This window comes from Balaenoptera ricei, chromosome 1, assembly GCF_028023285.1.
Source record: "Balaenoptera ricei isolate mBalRic1 chromosome 1, mBalRic1.hap2, whole genome shotgun sequence".
Lineage (NCBI taxonomy): Eukaryota > Metazoa > Chordata > Mammalia > Artiodactyla > Balaenopteridae > Balaenoptera > Balaenoptera ricei.
In genome coordinates, this window is record NC_082639.1 from 101,005,918 (window position 1) to 101,027,670 (window position 21,753).

The following is a 21,753-nucleotide window of genomic DNA, read 5'->3' on the forward strand; positions in this document are numbered from 1 at the left end:
AGGTAGGTAAATTTCAGAAGTATATTATAATATGGGTTTGGAACAGAATTAGTAAAATTCTGAAAGCACCTATACCATCAGTTAAACAGACTTCTGTGAACTTGCTAATCACCATTTTTCAGCATTTCAATCACTTTACCAAATTTGACTAGACAATTCTCTTACTTTTTTTGCTCTTACTAGTAAAAATATTAGTCATTCTAATGATGTTTAATTCTTTTTTTTTTTTTTAAGGCAAGGAATACGACTTTATTTGGGAAGCTGGCAGACCGAGAAGATGGCAGACTAGTGTCTCTGAAAAACCATCTAATGATGCTTAATTCTTACTAAAATATTACAATATCACTTACTGAAACACTCTAAAGGAAAAAGTTTACATAAATAGTTAAGCTTTTAAAACTATGACTTCTAACTAATTATAAATTAATTATATCCAACTCAAATAAAAGTAACTAATCAGATTCCAAATAAGGGCAAAGGTAGAAAACTGGCAGTCCGGTATCATCTGATCAGGAAGGAGTATTTTTTAAGTTTAAATTTTACTGCTTTTAGGCAAGGCAAGCTTTGATGCTCCGTAAGCCTTACACTAGCTGCCCCTGAAGGCATCTATCTGAGGCTGGTCTATTCTCTCCACACAGGAGAGCCACATTTAGGTGAAATTTTACCTCTCTGCCTCAGTTCATTTGTTTAAAAAACAAAAGAGAATAATATTACCTGAAAAAAATTTTATAAGCAAATAAAATAATGTAAAAAAAATTTAAACTGAAGCTGATATTATCCTACAGGTAAGGAACATGAAGTCTAGTCAGATTCAAATAAACGTACCCTTATCTAATTCTCTCCTGCCATTACTAATTCAGATACCCCACCCTGAAACCATACAACAAAGCAGGGAATGGAAAACAGAAAGAAAATTGGATAAAAGTTAAAACAGCCTGGATTACAGCCAAAAGCCTAAGAGCCAAAATCAGTCACATTGTATGCACATGAGAAGGGAGACCATCACCTGCCAATCAACATTAGGAGCGAAAGCTGTGAATTTCAGCCATGACTAATCTCTACTTCTGAGCCATATTTCAAAGTAAAAAACCGTGGTTTCATTTTTTTATTTTTAAGAAATTCTGACACGATGAGATATTTCATTCTAAATTTTCTAATTTCTCTGTCCATTGCTTTCCTGTGAATTGGGAATATCATGTCCCATACTTAGTCTGGTATTGTGCACATACGTTACACTTTTTTAGCAAAGCTATATGGTAAAAGTGCATAATAAAACACTTTGCCATTAAAGGAAAATAACCCACATTCCACTGTGTCTTAAAAGTGTGACATTTGAAATCCACATTTCTCTTTTCTTGTTTGAAAAGATAAGTATGCACTGGTAACAAATATTTTTGTAAATATCATGCTATACTTATACATATGCCTATCAAGTTAAAACTATTTCACTGCAATTTGTAGTGCACCAAAAGTCATTACAAAGCAATAAATACCACATACAGTCTTTGTCACAACTACTCATTTTGCCATTGTAGCATGCAAGCAGTCATACACAATACATAAACAAACGGGCTTAAGTGTGTCCCAAAATTTAACATGAAAACACATTTGAATTTCATAAAATTTTCACATCACAAAGTATTCTTCTTTTGATTTTTTTTCAATGATTTAAAAATGTAAAAATCATTCCTAGCCCATGAGTCATATAAAACCAGGCAGCAGGAAGGTGGTGTAATAGGAGGACGCGGAATTTGCGTCTCCTCACAACTAAGGCACCTACCAGGAACCGGTGGGGGACCACAGACTCCTAAGGGCACAGGAGGAACCCCCAGCGACTGGTTGTTTCAATCATAGTTTTACTTTTCCTAACATATTTTTTATCTTTCTAATTTTATTTTGCTTTTTATTCTTTGATATTGTACTGCTTTTTTTCTTTCTTTTTTTTTTTTTTTTTAACCATGCCACGAAGCTTGTGGGATCGTGGTTCCCAGGCCAGAGGTCGGGCCCGAGCTCCTGTGGTGGGAGTTCCGAGTCCAAACCACTGGACTAACAGAGAACCTCAGAGGCCAGGGAATATCAGTTGGAGAAAGGCCTCCTGGAGGTCCTCATCTCAGCACCAAGACCCAGCTCTATCCAACTGCCTGCAAACTCCAGTGCTGGATGTCTCAAGCCAAACAACCAGTAAGACAGGACTACAGCACCACACATAAAAAAAAAAAAAAAAAAAAGTTACAGAGAAAGGACCAAGGTAAAAACCTACAAGACCAAATAAATGAAGACAAAATAGGCTACCTACCTGAAAAAGAATTCAGAGTAATGATAGTGAAGATGATCCAAAATATTGGAAACAGAATGGAGAAAATACACGAAACATTTAACAAGGATCTAGAAGAACTAAAGAGCAAACAAACAGTGATGAACAACACAATTACTGAAATTAAAAATACTCGAGTAGGAATCAATAAAAGAATAACTGAGGCAAAAGAACGGATAAGTGAGCTGGAAGATAAAATGGTGGAAATAACTGCCAGGGAGCAGAATAAAGAAAAAAAGAATGAACAGAAAGGAAGACAGTCTCAGAGACCTCTGGGACAACATTAACTGCACCAACACTCAAATTACAGAGATCCCAGAAGAAGAAGAGAAGAAGAAAGGGTCTGAGGAAATATTTGAAAAGATTATAGTCGAAAACTTCCCTAACATGGGAAAGGAAACAGTCAATCAAGTCCAGGAAGCACAGAGAGCACCATACAGGATAAACCCAAAGAGAAACACGCCAAGACACATATTAATCTAACTATCAAAAATTAAATACAAAGAAAAAATATTGAAAGCAGCAAGGGAAAAGCAACAAATAACATAAAAGGGAATCCCCAGAAGGTTAACAACTGATCTTTCGGCAGAAACTCTGCAAGCCAGAAGGGAGTGGCAGGACATATTTAAAGTGCTGAAAGGGAAAAACCTACAACCAAGATTACTCTACCCAGCAAGGATCTCATTCATATTCCATGGAGAAATTATAACCTTTACAGACAAGCAAAAGTTAAGAGAATTCAGCACCACCAAACCAGCTTTACAACAAATGCTAAAGGAACTTCTCTAGGCAGGAAACACAAGAGAAGGAAAAGACCTACAATAACAAACCCAAAACAATTAAGAAAATGGTAACAGGAACATACATACCAATAACTACCTTAAATGTAAATGGATTAAATGCTCCAACCAAAAGACATAGACTGGCTGAATGGGTACAAAAACAAGGCCCGTACATACGCTGTCTACAAGAGACCCAAATCAGACCTAGGGACGCATAAGGAATGAAATTGAGGGCATGGAAAAAGATATTCCATGCAAATGGAAATCAAAAGAAAGCTGGAATAGCAATTCTCATATCAGACAAAATAGACACTAAAATAAAGACTACTGCAAGAGACAAAGAAGGACAATACATAACAATCAAGGAATCAATCCAAGAAAAAAACATAACAATTGTAAATATTTATGCAACCAATACAGGAGCATCTAAATACATAAAGCAAATGGTAACACCCATAAAAGGGGAAATCAACAGTAACACAATAATACTAAGGGACATTAACACCCCACTTTCACCAGTGGACAGATCATCCAAAATGAAAATAAATAAGGAAACACAAGCTTTAAAGGACACATTAAATAAAATGGACTTAATTGATATTTATAGGACATTCCATCCAAAAACAACAGAATACACTTTCTTGTCAAGTGTTCATGGAACATTCTCCAGGACAGACCGTATCTTGGGTCACAAATCAAGCCTTAGTAAATTTAAGAAAACTGTAATCGTATCAAGTATCTTTTCTGAACACAACACTATGAGGCTAAATATCAGTTACAGAAAGAAAACTGTAAAAAATACAAACACATGGAGGCTAAACAATACGCTACTAAATAACCAAGAGATCACTGAAGAAATCAAAGAGGAAATCAAAAAATACCCAGAAACAAATGACAATGAAAACACGACGACCCAAAACCTACAGGATGCAGCAAAAGCAGTTCTAAAAAGGAAGTTCATAGCAATACAATCCTACCTCAAGAAACAAAAAAAAAATCTCAAATAAACAACCTAACCTTACACCTAAAGCAATTAGAGAAAGAACAAAAAAACCCCAAAGTTAGCAGAAGGAAACATCATAAAGAACAAAACAGAAATAAATGAAAAAGAAATGAAAGAAACAATAGCAAAGATCGATAAAACTAAAAGCTGGTTCTTTGAGAAGATAAACAAAATTGATCAACCACTGGTCAGACTTATCAAGAAAAAAGGGAGAAGACTCAAATCAACAGAATTAGAAATGAAAAAGGAGAAGTAAAACTGACACTGCAGAAATACAAAGGATCATGAGAAATTACTACAAGCAACTATATGCCAATAAAATGGGTAACTTGGAAGAAATAAACAAATTCTTAGAAAAGTACAACCTTCTGAGACTGAACCAGGAAGAAATAGAAAATATAAACAGACCAATCACAAGCACTGAAATTGAAACTGTGATTAAAAATCTTCCAAAAAACAAAAGCCCAGGACCATGTGGCTTCACAGGCAAATTCTATCATTTAGAGAAGAGCTAACACCTATCCTTCTCAAACTCTTTCAAAATATAGCAGAGGGAGGAACACTCCCAAACTCATTCTATAAAGCCACCATGACCCTGATACCAAAACCAAAGATGTCACAAAAAAAGAAAACTACTGGCCAATATCTCTGATGAACATAGATGCAAAAATCCTCAACAAAATACTAGCAAACAGAATCCAACAGCACATTAAAAGGATCATACACCATGATCAAGTAGGGTTTATCCCAGGAATGCAAGGATTCTTCAATATATGCAAATTAATCAATGTGATACACCATATTAACAAACTGAAGGATAAAAACTATATGATAATCTCAATAGATGCAGGAAAAGCTTTCAACAAAATTCAACACCCATTTATGACAAAACCTCTCCAGAAAATAGGCATAGAGAGAACCAACCTCAACATAATAAAGGCCATATATGACAAACCCACAGCCAACATTGTTCTCAATGGTGAAAAACTGAAACCATTTCCTCTAAGATCAGGAACAAGACAAGGCTGCCCACTCTCACCACTACCGTTCAACGTAGTTTTGGAATTTTTAGCCACAGCAATCAGAGAAGAAAAAGAAATAAAAGGAATCCAAATCGGAAAAGAAGTAATTGTCACTGTTTGCAGATGACATGACACTATACATAGAGAATCCTAAAGATGCTACCAGAAAACTCCTAGAGCTAATCCATGAATTTGGTAGAGTAGCACGATACAAAATGGATGCACAGAAATCTCTTGCATTCCTTTACACTAATGATGAAAAATCTGAAAGAGAAATTAAGGAAAAACTCCCATTTACCATTGCAACAAAAAGAATAAAATACCTAAAAATAAACCTACCTAAGGAGAGAAAAGACCTGTATGCAGAAGCCTATAAGACACTGATGAAAGAAATTAAAGATGATACAAACAGATGAAGAGATATACTATGTTCTTGGATTGGAAGAATTAACATTGTGAAAATGACTATACTACCCAAACCTATCTACAGATTCAGTGCAATCCCTATCAAACTACCAATGGCATTTTTCACAGAACTAGAAAAAATTGCAAAATTTGTATGGAAACACAAAAGACCCTGAATAGCAAAAGCAATCTTGAGAAAGAAAAACGGAGCTGGAGGAATCAGGCTCCCGGACTTCAGATTATACTACAAAGCTACAGTAATCAAGACAGTATAGTACTGGCAGAAAAAGAGAAATATAGATCAATGGAACAGGATAGAAAGCCCAGAGATAAACCCACGCACATATGGTCACCTTATCTTTGATAAAGGAGGCAAGAGTATACAATTGAGAAAAGACAACTTCTTCAATAAGTGGTGCTGGGAAAACTGGACAGCTACATATAAAGGAATGAAATTAGAACACTTCCTAACACCAGACACAAAAATACTGAAAATGGATTAATGACATAAATATAAGGTTATAAAACTTAGAGGAAAACATAGGCAGAACACTCTATGACATAAATCACAGCAAAATCCTTTTTGACCCACCTCCTAGAGAAATGGAAATAAAAACAAAAATAAACAAATGGGATCTAATGAAACTTAAAAGCTTTTGCACAGCAAAGGAAACCATAAAAATAGATGAAAAGGCAACCCTCAGAATGGGAGAAAATATTTGCAAACGAAGCAACTGACAAAGGATTAATCTCCAAAATATCCAAGCACCTCATGCAGCGCAATATCAAAAAAACGAACAACCCAATCCAAAAATGGGCAGAAGAACTAAATAGCCATTTCTCCAAAGATACACAGACTGCCAACAAACACATAAAAAGATGCTCGACATCACTAATCATTAGAGAAATGCAAATCAAAACTACAGTGAGGTATCACCTCACACCGGTCAGAATGGCCATCATCAAAAAATCTACAAACAATAAATGTTGGAGAGGGTGTGGAGAAAAAGGAACCCTCTTGCACTGTTGGTGGGAATGTAAACTGATATAGCCACTATGGAGAACAGTATGGAGGTTCCTTAAAAAACTAAAAATAAGGGCTTCCCTGGTGGCGTAGCGGTTAAGAATCCACCTGCCAATGCAGGGGACATGGTTTTGAGCTCTGGTCTGGGAAGATCTCACATGCCACGGAGCAACTAAGCCCGTGTGCCACAACCACTGAAGCCCACACGCCTAGAGCCTGTGCTCCACAATGAGAAGCCACCACAATGAGAAGCCCATGCACCGCAAGGAAGAGTAGCCCCCGCTGCTACAACTAGAGAAAGCCCACACGCAGCAACAAAGACCCAACTCAGCCATAAATAAATAAATAAATAAATTTTTTTAGAAACTAAAAATAGAACTACCATATGACCCAGCAATCCCACTACTGGGCATATACCCTGAGAAAACCATAATTCAAAAAGTCATGTTCCACAATGTTCACTGCAGCACTATTTACAATAGCCAGGACACGGAAGCAACTTAAGTGTCCTTCAACAGTGGTATAGATAAGGAAGATGTGGCACATATATACGATGGAATATTACTCAGCCATAAAAAGAAACGAAATTGAGTTATCTGTAGTGAGGTGGATGGGCCTAGAGTCTGTCATACAGAGTGAAATATGACAAAGAGCAAAACAAATACCATATCCTAACACATATATATGGAATCTAAAAAAAAATGGTTCTGATGAACCTAGGGGCAGGACAGGAATAAAAATGCAGATGCAGAGAATAGACTTGAGGCCACGGGGAGGGGGATGGGTAAAGCTGGGACGAAGTGAGAGAGTAACACTGACATACATACACTACCAAATGTAAAACAGATAGCTAGTGGGAAGTAGCAGCATCGCACAGGGAGATCAGCTCTGTGCTTTGCCACCACCTAGAGGGGTGGGATAAGGAGAGTGGGAGGGAGAAGCAAGGTGGGAGGATATGGGGATATACGTATGCATATAACGGATTCACTTTGTTACACAGCAGAAACTAACACATTGTAAAGCAATTATACTCCAATAAAGATGTTGAAAAACAACAACAACCAGGCAGCAGGCTAGATTTGGCCCATGGGCAGTATTTTGCCAACCCCTGATCTAAAGTAAGGTCCAACAATTAACAAGCACAGAACTTCCAATTAGAATTTTATTGCCTCACTCAAATAGGAAAAGAACCAAAGATTATCCACTGTTTAAGGAAGCCTTTGAGACAAGAAGAGAGAAAGATAAAAAGAAAAAAACAAAGTTAGAAAATAAAGTCAAGGACTTCCCTATTGGCGCAGTGGTTAAGACTCCATGCTCCCAATGCAGGGGGCCTGGGTTCGATCCCTGGTCAGGGAACTAGATCCCACATGCATGCTGCAACTAAGACCCAACACAACCAAATAAATAAATAAACCAATATTTTTTAAAAACAAAGAGAAAGGGAAGAAAGAAAATAAAGTCAAGGTGATCTTTCAGAATGTCAGTTGAATAAGAAAGTAAAGAGAAAGGGAATTCCCTGTCGGTCCAGTGGTTAAGACTTGGCACTTTCACTGCCGAGGGCCCCGGTTCCATCCCTGGTCAGGGAACTAAGATTCCACAAGAGGCGAGGTGAGGCCAGAAAAAAGAAAGAAAGAAAACAAAGAGAAGGAAAGCGTAAGAGAAAACGTAGGAGAGAGTATGAACCCAGGAGCTCCAACATTCAAATAGAAACAGTTCCAAAAAGAGTGAGGGAAAGGCGGGCTTGAAGGGGAAGGGCATAAAGAGAGAGGGTCCTTATGAAAAAATGTTTTAAGTTTAAACTTTTTCTTACTATAAATGAAAAGTAGAAGACTAACAGAAAAAGCACAGTGAACTTTTAAAAACGATGAAAGGAATAAAAATAGAAACCATCACTATATTCCAGAAAAGGATGAAGAAATATTAAAAGGTTCCAAGAAGAGGTAAATAAAACCCAATTGGGGTTGTACAAGGGAGCAAAATCAGACTAGCATAAGCAACGCTGACTACTTTAAAACACGGGAAGAGATACCTTCAAAGTTCTGAGAAAAAACAAATTTTAACCTGGAATTCCATATCCAGTCAAACTACCATTTAAATAGAAGAATAAAATAAAGAGCTTCAAAAATGCAAAGGCTCCAAAATTTTACTCTTAACGATTCTTTCTTAGTATGTACAAACAAGGGAGTAAACAAAGAATGGAAAAGCCTGTGTAAAATAATTAGAAGACTCTCCTCATAAGGCAGGCTTGAAAGATTACACCCTGAGTTAGAAGGGTGCATAAGCAAATAATAATGATAGTAAAACTTAAAAAAAAATAAATCAGATAATTAGCATAGAAAAAAAAACTGTCACTCCCTGGTTCCAGAGTGAGGGAAAAAATTTTCTCTTGAGAAGTTTCAAATACAGGTTAGCCTATAAGGTAAACTCTAAATCAACATCCGCCAGTTCTAAGAAATACCAAACTAAAAATTAACATCAGTGACTTTTCACTGGTGGTACCTGACAGAAGCAAGGGCAAAATATGCTTTGGAGGCTTGTTTCCAAAAACCAGGTCTGGCAGGGTTCATAGTTAAAGCCCTAGTAAACACACTCAAACTCCAAAACTATAAAACATTGGAGGACACCATCTACAATAATCAGGAATAGGCAGAAGCAACAAGTAATAGTAAAATAGGACCTCAAGAACTCTAGATAATGGAATTATCAAATATAAATATAAAATCAGTACACTTCAGATATTTAAAAAATAAAAAGTAAAATGAAAAACAAGAAAACAAAGCAAATACAGCTAAATGTAATTTAAGGAAAACCATTTATAGTAAAAACAAAATATAAAATATATCAGAATAACTCATAAAAGACGTGCAAGACTTTTCTAGGAAAAAAGCTATATAATATTCAAAAATAAAAGATTTAAGCAAATGGAAAGGCATGCAATGTTTCTGAACAGGCAGATACCATATTGTAAAGATCGCATTTTCTCCCAAATTAATCTATATATTCAAAGCAATTCCAACAAAAATGCTGACAAGTTTTTAAAATGAACTTTCACAACATGATTCTAATATGTTTAAGAGCTAAAAGCCAAGATCAGTCAAGATAATCTTTAAGAAGAACAAGGTATATGTGGAGGGGGATGAAATTATCTTAATGAATAACAAAGTTTACTATAGCTTTATAATAAGCAATAAAGGCAGAAAAGTGGGGGAAAAACTGATTTTTAAAAAACCTCTCATATATCAAAAGACAACTCTCTAAAGAGTAAAAAGTCAAGTGTATTAGTTTATTGCTGTGTAACAAATTACCCCAAAACTTAATGGGGTAAAACAATAATTCCTTATCTTTCAGTTTCTTTGAGTCAGGAATCTGGGAGTGATATGGCAAGTGGTTCTCTCTGAGCCTCTAATGAGGCTGCAGTCAGATGTCAGCCAGGACTGCAGTCATCTGAAAGCCTGACAATGCTGGAATATCCACCTCCAAAGTGGCTCATTCCCATGGCTGGGAAGTTGGTGCTGGATGTTAACAGACCCCAGTTCTTTACAGAACTGTAAGAGGGATAGTTGTTTTCGCCTAGAACAAGGAATCCAAAGAGTAAGGAAAAAGCTGTATACCTTTAATGAAGCCTCAGAAGTCACTGTTAATTCTGCTATACTCTCTTAGTCACCCAAACAAGCCCTGAGTCACTGTGAGCAGAGACTAAAGAAGGGTGTGAATACCAGAAGAGAAGAACACTGGGGCCACCTCAGAGGCTGGCTACCACACCAAGCCATAGTAGGCTAAGAATAAATCTTCAATTTACATAACCAACAAAGGATCAGTATGTAGAACTTACCAAGAATTCTTGTAAATCAAAACAAAAAAATGTTAGCAAACTAAAAAAATAGAAGACATGTGGACAAGTAATTCACAGAAGCAACAACATAAATCGAATGTAACAAGCATTCAAAAAGTATTTTTCCCTAGAACCACGTAATTCATGCTATTTACGTATCATAAAGGCATAGAATTTAAATATTTTTCTAAAAATGATGCATTTAGGGGCTTCCCTGGTGGCGCAGTGGTTGAGAATCTGCCTGCCAATGCAGGGGACACGGGTTCGAGCCCTGGTCTGGGAAGATCCCACATGCCACGGAGCAACTGGGCCCGTGAGCCACAATTACTGAGCCTGCGCGTCTGGAGCCTGTGCTCCGCAACAAGAGAGGCCGCGATAGTGAGAGGCCCGCGCACCGCGATGAGGAGTGGTCCCCACTTGCCGCAACTAGAGAAAGCCCTCGCACAGAAACGAAGACTCAACACAGCCAAAAATAAATAAATAAATAAATAAAAGAACGTGAATTTCTTAAAAAAAAATAAAAATAAAAAAAAAATAAAAATGATGCATTTATGTTCATTCATCCTTGTTTTTTCCCACTTCCCCTTGAGACCAATGTCCATTCTAGAAGCTGGCTAAGGATGAAGGTACAACTTGTGGCCACAAAGGAGACACAGATTAATGTATCCAACACCATGATCCCAACCTCAGAACTTGTCCTCTGGAAAATAAAATGAAAGAACTCAGTCAACCAGTAATAAATATGAAAAAAAAAATCAGCAGATCTACAGCACACTATTTACAAAAGGTCAATTTTAGTTATTAAGTACTTTCTTCCTCTTTACATTTACATTTGGGGCAAGCTCTTTATGAACTGTGATGGGTACGAACTGTGATGGGTACCCCAAAATGAAGGACTATAAATGCATGAATCTTCCACCTTCTACTATTCCATGGTCTGACACTCTTCCTAATGACTTTACATTATCACTTGGTTATAGCCCCTTTAAAGAAGCAGGTCTCAAACTTTTTGGTCTCAGAATTCCTCTTACATTCTTAATCATCAAGGACCTAAAAAGCTTTTGTTCAGATGGGTTTTATCCATCCATGTGTACAGTATTAGAAATAAAAACTGAGGATTTTAAAATATTTTATTTAATATTGCAATAAATAATTGTTAATAGCAAATCAATAATCTGTTTCATTAAAATTAAATATTTTATTAACTCATTTAAAAATAAACACATTGCATGTTTAAATAACATTAACAGAAATAACTAATTTCCAAAACCAAAAAAATTTTTTAGTAAAGAGTGGCACTGATTTCACTTTTAAATCTCTTTAATGTTTAGTTTAATAGAAGATGTCTGTATATATACTTTTACATTTAATCTGTTGTGAGAGATTGTTTTGTTTGAAGACTATAAAGAAAACTTGGCCTCATATAACCATCCATGTACTTAAGAAAAGGGAAGAGTATTTTAATAGTCTTTTCAGACAATCTGTGGATATTCTTCGATACATTCAAAAAATTTAAAGTGTTTTTATTTATTTCTTAAACATCAGTTGCAATGTGAAATTTCAAACTACGGTGATGAACTTTTACTACGCCCTTACATTAAAATCTATTGGTCTATTTTGCACTTTGAATCTTTTTCCTACGTCTGATTTTGTAACATGATGCATTGGTCATTTGGGAAATACCGGTTCACTATGTAGCTCTTCCAAACGCTGACATTTCATTGCATAATACCAAAAAAAAAAAGTGTTAATATCACTACCAATCTCATCAGAAAAGCCTTTAAATATTGAGAAGCTGTCAAGCTCATGGTGGCATATACAAGTTTCCCAAAAATCCTAATTTTCATTTAAAAGCTCCATTTTTACCATTGGCAACATATAATATCAGTTGTTTCTCTTGAAATGACAAGGCTCAATTCATTCATTTTTAAGAAAATATCTGCCAAATATCCATTCTTTTTTTTTTTTTTTAAAGGCTCTTTGTTTACTTCTTGGTATTGCATTTTTTTTTAATTAATTTATTTATTTATTTACTTATGGCTGTGTTGGGTCTTCGTTTCTGTGCGAGGGCTTTCTCCAGTTGTGGCAAGTGGGGGCCACTCTTCATCGCAGTGCGCGGGCCTCTCACTATCGCGGCCTCTCTTGTTGTGGAGCACAGGCTCCAGACGCGCAGGCTCAGTAATTGTGGCTCACGGGCCTCGTTGCTCTGCGGCATGTGGGATCTTCCCAGACCAGGGCTCGAACCCGTGTCCCCTGTACTGGCAGGCAGATTCTCAACAACTGCACCACCAGGGAAACCCCCAAATATCCATTCTTGAAAACCACAGTTTGTTACTCATTCTTTCAAGTAAAAATTATTTTCCAAGAAAAAAAGCAGCTAATTCAACTTGGAATTCAAACAACTGCACAAGTACTTTTCTTATTGCACTTCAGTCTGCAGCAGAAGCACTTTATGCATTATCCCATTTCATCGCACAGAATATTAAGGATAAAGATTTTAAAAATAGGGACGTCCCTGGTGGTCCAGTGGGTAAGACTCCATTCCCGATGCGTGGGGCCCGGGTTCAATCCCTGGTCGGGGAACTAGATCCCGCACGCCGCAACTAAGAAGTCCGCACGCCACAACTAAGACCCGGTGCAGCCAAAATAAATAAATAAATAATTTTTAAAATTTTTATTTATTTATTTATGGCTGTGTTGGGTCTTCGTTTCTGTGTGAGGTCTTTCTCTAGTTGCAGCAAGTGGGGGCCACTCTTCATCACAGTGCGCGGGCCTCTCACTATCGCGGCCTCTCTTGTTGCGGAGCACAGGCTCCAGACGCGCAGGCTCAGCAATTGTGGCTCACGGGCCTAGTTGCTCCGCGGCATGTGGGATCTTCCCAGACCAGGGCTCGAACCCGTGTCCCCTGCATTAGCAGGCAGATTCTCAACCACTGCGCCACCAGGGAAGCCCCTAAATAAATAATTTTTTTAAAAAAATATTTTAAAAACAATTTTCACTGCTTCATCAAGGACATAAAAGTAAAACTAACATAATTTTTGTTGGTGGTGGTGGTTTTACTCTAAGTATGTGATGGTAAAGTTACAATAACTTTTAGAGTGCTTCGGAGGCACTATCTTAATTCCTGCTAAGGCGCCAAGCAGTCTTACCCATCATTGCTTTTGTATTATTAATACAAACGTCAGGACAGTGAATAAGGCAAATAATGAATCAGTGTTACAATGAAAACAGTTTCAACTTTGCCAACACCTGAAAGGGTATCAGAGACAATCCCCCCCACTCCCCAACTCAGAGTTTCATGGACAACTTTGAGAATCTACTTTAAGGTACTATTCTCATTTAGTGTCAGCTAAGAGGCGTATATATAAGGAAATGAAAAGCAGTTAGAGTCCCCTAACTGAAATTTTTGGTGTACAGATATTAGACCTTGTAAAAACTTAGGATTTAGAACATTAGTTTACAAGTTTTAACACTAAGTTTTAGGCAGCTGAAGAGAGGTTTGGAACACAAATGACTTTGTTTGGTGTGCCATACTTCATTAGATGTCAGAAAAACCTAGAAAAACACCAACAATTTGCCTTCCTGCCTCTTCTTTTCTGCTTAGTCTGAGATAGAGGTAATCACAAAGGCAACAGCAGTACAACTTATTGGGGGCTTACCAGGCGCCAGGCACTCTATGAAGCAATTTACAATGTATTAACTCATTTAATCCTCACAATTAACACTATGAAATAGGTATTATTATTATTACTCTCAACTTATGGATGTTAAGTAACATATCCACAGTCATTCTAGTAGCAAATAAAGCTCAAAAATGAATGCAGGCAGTTTGACTCCTGAATTGTGTGCATTTCACCAACCACCATGCCATAAAATATTAAAAAGTGTTTTTCTTTGATACGTCTTTAATGACTGATTGCTGATGACTATGTTATCATTCAAAAACTCAAGCATGTTTATGTCAAACAGAGCATTAGAGAAAGTAGGACCTAAAAAAATCCCGAAACAGATAAGCCACACCCAGAACTAGCAAACTGCCAAATATTACATGTACTCCTGGGACAAGAACTTCCAAGAGCTCAAACAGAAGATTCCCCTGCGTGGCTTGCCATGCTCAGTGATAAAACACAACCACTGTGAGGAGGTGCTCTTCACACTATACCCAGAGGTATTCCCTCCCACTTACCACATGACTGTTGCCATCTCAGACTTTTCACAAAAAGTTGAAGATTCATAAACAGAATCATTTTTCCACGTTGATTATTCCCCACAAAAGATAAGAATATTAAACTTATGTAGATGTAAAAAGTTAGCATAAAAGACAATAACAGAATCACACAGAATTTTACTGGATAGGAACTCAACTTCATATTGCAAACCTGGAGAGGCTGTCTAGGTGACTTGCCCAAGGCTACACAGCATATTAACAGCAGAACCCAATGCAAGTTACTCCCAATCCAGATAATCATCCACATCACCATGCTGTCTATGCCTTACTACAAAAGTCTTACCTCCTTCAAGAGTTCATTTGAAAGGTTGTTCAGATGCATCAATACATATTTGTATTTTTACTGATACATTATAGATTTGTACATACCCACTACTGATAGCTATTCTGACTGAATCTGAAATAAACCTAAAAAAATAAAAAATAAAAATCACAAAAGCACTTTAAAAAGCTCACAATTGAGATTCAACAAATATTAACTAAATTATCTATTTTGATTTTCCAAATATTCCAACAGCACATAAATCAGTCTTTCTCCTCAAAATATTTAAATCCATGTCTCTCAAAGTGTGGCAGGTTCCAGAATCAGAATCACATGATACTTATAAAAAATTCAAATCCTAGTGTCATCCCCAAGTCAATTGAAACAGTCTCTGAAACTCCCAAAATGGTATTTTAAAAAGCTCTCCAGATGATTCTTATTCATCCAAAAGCTATTTATTGAACATTCACTCTACAATATTCTAGTGGGAAACAAGGAACAAATGAGTACACAAAAACAAGTAAACATTCTGGATTTTAGCTGTCCTATGAAGAAATAAAGATAATATGTCAAAGAGTGACCTGGAAGACTACAACTGTCCCTCAGCAATCTCAGGGGATTGGTTCCAAAACCCCCATCAAATACAGACAGCCAACTGTACCTTAAAAGGAGCAGCCAGACAGAATTTTCAGGGCAGTGAAAATACTATGTATGATATTACAATGACGAACACATGTCATTATACATTTGTTCAAACCCTTAAACTGTACAACACTAATAGCGAACCCTAACATAAACTGTGGACTCTGAGTGATTATGATGTAGGGCCATCAACTCTAAAAAATGTACCACGCTAGTGAGGGATGTTGATAATGGGAGAAGCTATGTAGGTCTGGGGAGAAGGGATATATGGGAAATCTCCATATAATCTCCGTTTAATTTTGCTGTAAACCTAAAACTGCTCTTTAAAAATAAAGCCCTTAAAAAAAAAAAAAAAAAAAGTGATCAAGAGAAGGTCTTTCTGCAGAGGCAACATTTGAAGTGAGGAGCCCTTCACTTAAGAAAAGTGGTTCTCTTGGGGTTTCCCTGGTGGCACAGTGGTTAAGAATCCGCCTGCCAATGCAGGGGACATGGGTTTTTAGCCCTGGTCCGGGAAGGTCCCACATGCCACGGAGCAACTAAGCCCCTGTGACACAACTACTGAGTCTGCACTCTAGAGCCCACGTGTCAGAACTACTGAGCCCACGTGCCGCAACTACTGAAGCCCGCATGCCTAGAGCCCGTGCTCTGCAACAAGAGAAGCCACCGTAATGAGAAGCCCGCGCACCGCAACGAAGAGTAGCCCCCGCTCGCCGCCACTAGAGAAAGCCCGCACGCAGCCATGAAGACACAACACAGCCATAAATAAATAAATAAATAAATAAATAAATAAATAAATTTTATATATTAAAAAAAAAGAATAGTGGTTCTCAAACTTAGTGTGCATCAAAATCACCTGGAGGACTTAATAAAAATGATTTCTGGTTAGTAGGTCTTGAGTACGGCCCAAGAATTTGCAGTCCTAACAAGACTGCAAATGATGCTGATGCTGCTAGTCCAGAAACCACACTTGGAGAATCATCGATCTAAAGGGAACAGCTAAAGGGTTTGAATAACTCTGGTGTGTTAGAGGAAGAGAAAAAAAGTCCATTAGAAGGGAGGGTAATGTCATTGTTTCGGGACCACTTAAGATGGTGAATTAAACTACCAACTATGGATACCCAGACCAGAAATGGAATCACAGGTTGTTCAATAATACCTTACATTTGCAAAGCTTTTCAGTTTATAAAAGCATTTTCACTTTCATTATTTAATATGATTTAGTGAGATATAAGTGAAGAACTATTAGCTACATTTAGAGATAAAGAAACTGAAGGACAGAAACATTATGAACCTGAGGGAACCAGAAAACAATTAAGTGGCAGAACTATGTCCCCTGACTCCAAATCCAGTGTTACTTCCAGAACAGCATGTTCGATTTTTTTAAACAGCAAAGCAAAGGATACATACAGGAGTTACTAATAAGTTACTTTCTAGACTCCCTGCCTAAAAACATGATGGCTTCCAGACTTAGTTTGTTTTAGATACCACTTAAAAAGCAACACTGCCTTAAGATTGACAGTATTTAGTCCCATCTACTTATTTCTCCTAGTTCAAAAACAAAAGATGGAGAAATGAAGAGGGAATTTACACACTATTATTCTCTCTCCTGCATAAGTAATACAGAGCTAATTTCATAACCTCAGTCCCTCAGCCACATCAATCAAACACAATTTTCATCTTGTGTTTACTCTAAATCTCTCACCTATTCCCGGTTCCCACAAGAACACTGAATCCTACATGTCTTACTATACTCAGTGAGGCCATGAGCAGTTAGTTATACACCCATTATCCACCCTCTATATACCCATTATCATTTAGAATCTTCTCCATCAATCAAACCGTTACTCTTAACATTCTTACCTGCAGATCTCAATAATACTTCAAACCCAAAACTGAAATCATTATATCCTCCCTCCACCCCACACACACCTGCTTCTGTACCTGAATTCTTTTATTTGCATTAATAACACTGCCACCCACCAAACAAGAAACCTGGAACTTGGCCTAGACACGTGTGTCTCTCTCACTCCAATCTCAACTAGCCTCTCATATCCATTCCCACAGCTACTTACAATTAGTTACCACTATTAATAAACTAGTTGCCATTTCACCAATAACTACCATGTACTAGTCACTTAACACACTTCATTCTATCAATAACTCTATGAGGTAGGTAATTCTGTCCTTGTAAAATTAATCTGTCCAAGTAACAAGTAGGACGTGACAAAGTAGGCATCCAAACTCAAATGTTTCTCCCAAAGTCCATACCTTTTGCCCATACCAAAACACTTCCTTCTTTAACACCTTATATCACTCCTTTACTACCTACTCCAAATGCTAATTTCTCCCCTAGATTACTGCCAGGATTCTCCTAACTGGCCCTGCCTTGGGTCTTTTCTTCCCTTACCCTTCAATGTGCCCCCAAGTGATCTTTCTAGATCACAAATGTGATCCTTTTATCTTCCTGATACAAAAATCTGTTAGGGACTCCCTTTAATCTATCTACACTGTACAGGATACATTCTACAGGATGAATCCCAAACCCTTTAGTACAGGTCCACAATCCCTTCCTTACCTGAAGTTCCAAAATTCAAAAGCTTTGAAATTTTAAAGTTTTTTCATAACTCTGCAACAAAACCCACCCTGAATTGCAGGAGGTTATTGGTCTATCCCATTAGAATAATATTCACATGCTTCACTGCAGAAACATTAATATTTGATAATGAGCTGTTAACCCAGACCCCGCCGGAGTGTTAGAGACCTTACCAGGAAAAAGAAAAATTTCCAACCTATTCTGATGTCTAAAACACACCTGGTCCCAAGGGTTTCAGATAAGGCACTGCAGACCCCCTACCTATTCAGCCCATCAAACCAACCTAATTTCCACCAATCACCTTACACATCGCTTAGCTCCAGGGATGTGTAAGGTGCCCTGTGCCCTGAAAACTCTCCAACCCAGGGAGCTACTCACCCTTCAAGAAACCTACTCAAGGGTTTCCTTTTCAGTGAAGTTTCCTTGACCTTCTCTTGATTGTGCCACAACCACTGTACCAAGGACCCACCTCCACTGCTGTACCTTATATGTTTGTTTCCCCTGTGCTGGACTATGAATGAGCTCCTCATTGAGTATTTTATCCAATTCTAGCACAGTATCCAGAACACTAAGTGTTCATTAATGTACAAGGAACTGAAATTCATGCCCAGCTCTCCCTAACTCCCAATTCCCTTCAAAGTTCATCTCTCCTTCACCCCTAAACCTTAAGATTTTTCCCTATCCATGTAGGCCCCTCACAGCTATTTTGCTTCCAGAGTTCCTCCTTCTCAATGTCATCCTAAAACTACTCTCTACCAGACGCCTTCTCTTAGCCCCAAATTCTGTAATGCCCTTTAGCCTCCCTAGTCCTTCTTGCCCCTAGCTTTGAACAGATCAAATCCTCTCCCTCTAAGGCAATTCATCCTCACTGCCCTTATCTCTTAACTACTACCTCCTCAACACCTCTCGCGCCTGGGCCTTCCCTCCAACATGCTTCTCACAAGCGGATTCCCAGACCCCCTCTTCTCTCACAGTCCGTTCCACCCGCTCCCGAACCTGCGCTTGGCCACAGTCCACCCCTTCCCGGCCCGTATCCGCACATCGCGAACCTCCCCTGCAGCCGGTGTCCCCTCCCCCAGCCTCTCGCAGCCAGCACCCTCCCTTCACCCTCCCCGTATCTCTGGAGGTCCAGCTTCTCGGGAAACTGTCCCAGGAGCCGTGTCTTTCACCTCAGACCCCTTAGGATTACGCCGGTCCGAGCAGCCCCGGGCCCGAGCACCTCCGTCCCCAGATCCTCCTCGGCACCGCAAACCCCCTTCGGCCCAGACCTCGGGCCAGGCCTCCCGCTCACCTTGCTGGATGTCGCCGTTGCTGCCCCCCGGGATGGGCACGTTGAGTTGGCGCTCGGGCTCCGGCAGACAGCGCAGGCAGAAAGAGTGAAGACAGGGCAGCAGCTTGGGCTCCGCCTCACGCCGGCTCTGCAGGCTCTGCTGACACACGGCGCAGGTGTCCAGGAGCGAGGCTGGCGGTCCAGGAGGCGGCCCCGCCGAGGGACCCGGAGCAGGAACCGAAGCCGGAGCTGGGGCCGGCGTCGATACCGCCCCCCCGGAAACTCCAGGGCCCACTGAGGCTGCAGGGGCTGAGGCAGCCGGGGCCGAGCCCGAGGAGGCCGCGGCCACCCCCCCGTCGTCGGGCCCGGCCGCGCCGCTCTCCGCGCCGGCCCTGCCGCCTTCCTCCTCCTCCTCCTCCACCAGCACCGCGGCGAGAGGCGGCTCCGCCTCCTGCGCCGCGGGCCCGGCGGCCCCGGCAGTTACCGGCGCGCTGCTGCTGCCCCCGCCGCCGCTCTCAGCCTCGCCACCGCCTTTGTTTTCCGCCATGTTTTCCTCTTTGAACCCGCCGGACCGCCCCGCGCCGCCCGCCGCCGCCGCCGCCCCCAGCCCCAGCCGCAGCCGCAGCGAGAGCGGCCGCCGAGAGCGAGCAGGCAAGCGAACGAAGGTACGAGAACGCGCGCGCACGCGGCGCCCCCACCCTCGCGTCGCGCGGTTGCAGGAGGGCGGGCGCGGCGCGCGCACGTACGCACGGACGTCCTCCGGAGGGAGGCGGGAACTCGGGGCGTGGGCGCGTAGGCGTCCTGGCCGCCCTTCCTGACCTCCGTGGCCGGCGTGTGGAGTCCGCCCCGTTGCAGTGCGGCTCGCAGTGAGCGTTTAAAGTCAGAGGCTCTTGACGCTGAACTACCTTTGGTCGGGGTGGTTAAGAGCTCGGCCGCGGCGATGGTGCGGGGAAGAGCAGGCAAGGGTGGAAGCCCGGGGCTGGTTCCTGCGGAGTGAGTGTCTCTCGGGCGGCGAGGTCCCCAGAGGCGGGCGCGTCTCCTCCGGAACCTCACTCGGCGCGGGGTCAGACGCCTTGGCCTCCTGGCTCCGAGGTGCCGACCTCCTGGCTCCGAGGTGCCGACCTCCTGGGTCTCTGTGCTTTAACTGGCCGCGTTCCTTTGGATGGTTGTGTCTCAGGGGAGCAGTAAAGTGAGGATTTTTGGTTTTAACTGGTGGCGTACCAGAAATAGGCTGAAAAGACCCAGTGAGGAAAAACAGCTATTTTAACAGCTATTTTTAGCTTCTTAAGGTGATTGATTCTCTGACGTTGCTACGCTTCAGAAAACCAATCAACTGAGAAGCTTTTTCAAAGCAGAGCTGTTCCAGGACCACACCCCAGACCTACATCAGGAAGTGGGGGAGAGCTGATGAATGTTGAAAGCGCTTTGGCTGATTCTGACGTGCGTCAGTTTGGGGAGTCACGATCTAACCAATATTATGTCCTGAGAGTCTCACTTAGTGCCCTGGCGGGAGTTGGGTTGCAAATGCCTTAACAGTGTCGGTAATAGAAGCTTTCAGGAAGAGTCTTTATTGAGAAACAAGTACTACGGCTGTTTTAATGTTAGGATTGTGAAGTGCTTTCCTCTTCTGACAGTGTTCCCAAGAAACCGTTATTCTTGAGCTGGTAAAAGTCCTTAAAATAAACCACCTCGAAACATTTTTCATTTATTCGTTCAAAAATAGTGACCTCTTACTATGAGTCAGGTAGTGTTTTAGAGATGCTAGGATTACAGCAAAGAACAAAGGAGATCCTTACTTTCAAGGAGTTTGCAATCTGGAGGAAGATTGACATAAATATATGGAGAGAGTGATAAATGCTATGAAGAAAAAAAAGCAGAGTAAAAGAGATTAGAGATGATTGGGGAAGGCCTCAGCTGATAGGTGAACAAGCTTGTGGTTCTCTTGCCGAAGAGTGTTCCAGGCAGAGGGACGAACAGTAAGTACAAAGGGCCTGAGGCAGTCTTGGCTTGTAAGTGGAACAGCAAAGAGTCTGTGTGGCTGGAGTGGCTTGAAGGGGGAAAGAGTAGTAGAATATGACATAATAGAATTAAAGGAACCAGGTCATATACAGAAATGGCCTTCAACTTTTTAAACTTCTGTGCCCTGGAAAAGAACTTTGAAAAACTATTTTCTCCCTCGAACATTATAAGTTGACTCTTAACATTTTTCGTCAGGAGTGTAAATAGTTGCAAAGATTGCCATTTCTGACATTTTGAAATACCAACATTTTTTAATTGTCACATTACTTTTAAATCTATCCAATAGAAAGGTAAACAAGTAGTTTAACAAACATCGTCATCCATTTTAAAAGTACATGATCAAAAATGTTCTATTTC

At 40.0% G+C, this 21,753-nt stretch overlaps 1 protein-coding gene and 1 long non-coding RNA gene across 9 annotated transcripts in view; one reads left to right on the forward strand and one right to left on the reverse strand.

Moving 5' to 3' along the window:
• TRIM33 (tripartite motif containing 33) overlaps positions 1–19,931 on the reverse strand; it is a 155,719-nt gene extending 135,788 nt beyond the window's left edge. For both annotated transcript variants that reach the window (XM_059928378.1, XM_059928372.1), the window contains exon 1: positions 19,399–19,931. In XM_059928378.1, coding sequence (XP_059784361.1) covers positions 19,399–19,924 — 526 coding nt within the window. In that variant the 5' untranslated portion in view covers positions 19,925–19,931. The remainder of the gene's footprint in view (positions 1–19,398) is intronic.
• A 230-nt stretch (positions 19,932–20,161) lies between these two features.
• The window catches only part of LOC132369118 (uncharacterized), a 63,155-nt gene continuing 61,563 nt past the window's right edge, over positions 20,162–21,753 (forward strand). For all 7 annotated transcript variants that reach the window (XR_009504269.1, XR_009504266.1, XR_009504265.1 and 4 more), the window contains exon 1: positions 20,162–20,370. This is a non-coding gene — a long non-coding RNA (uncharacterized LOC132369118). The remainder of the gene's footprint in view (positions 20,371–21,753) is intronic.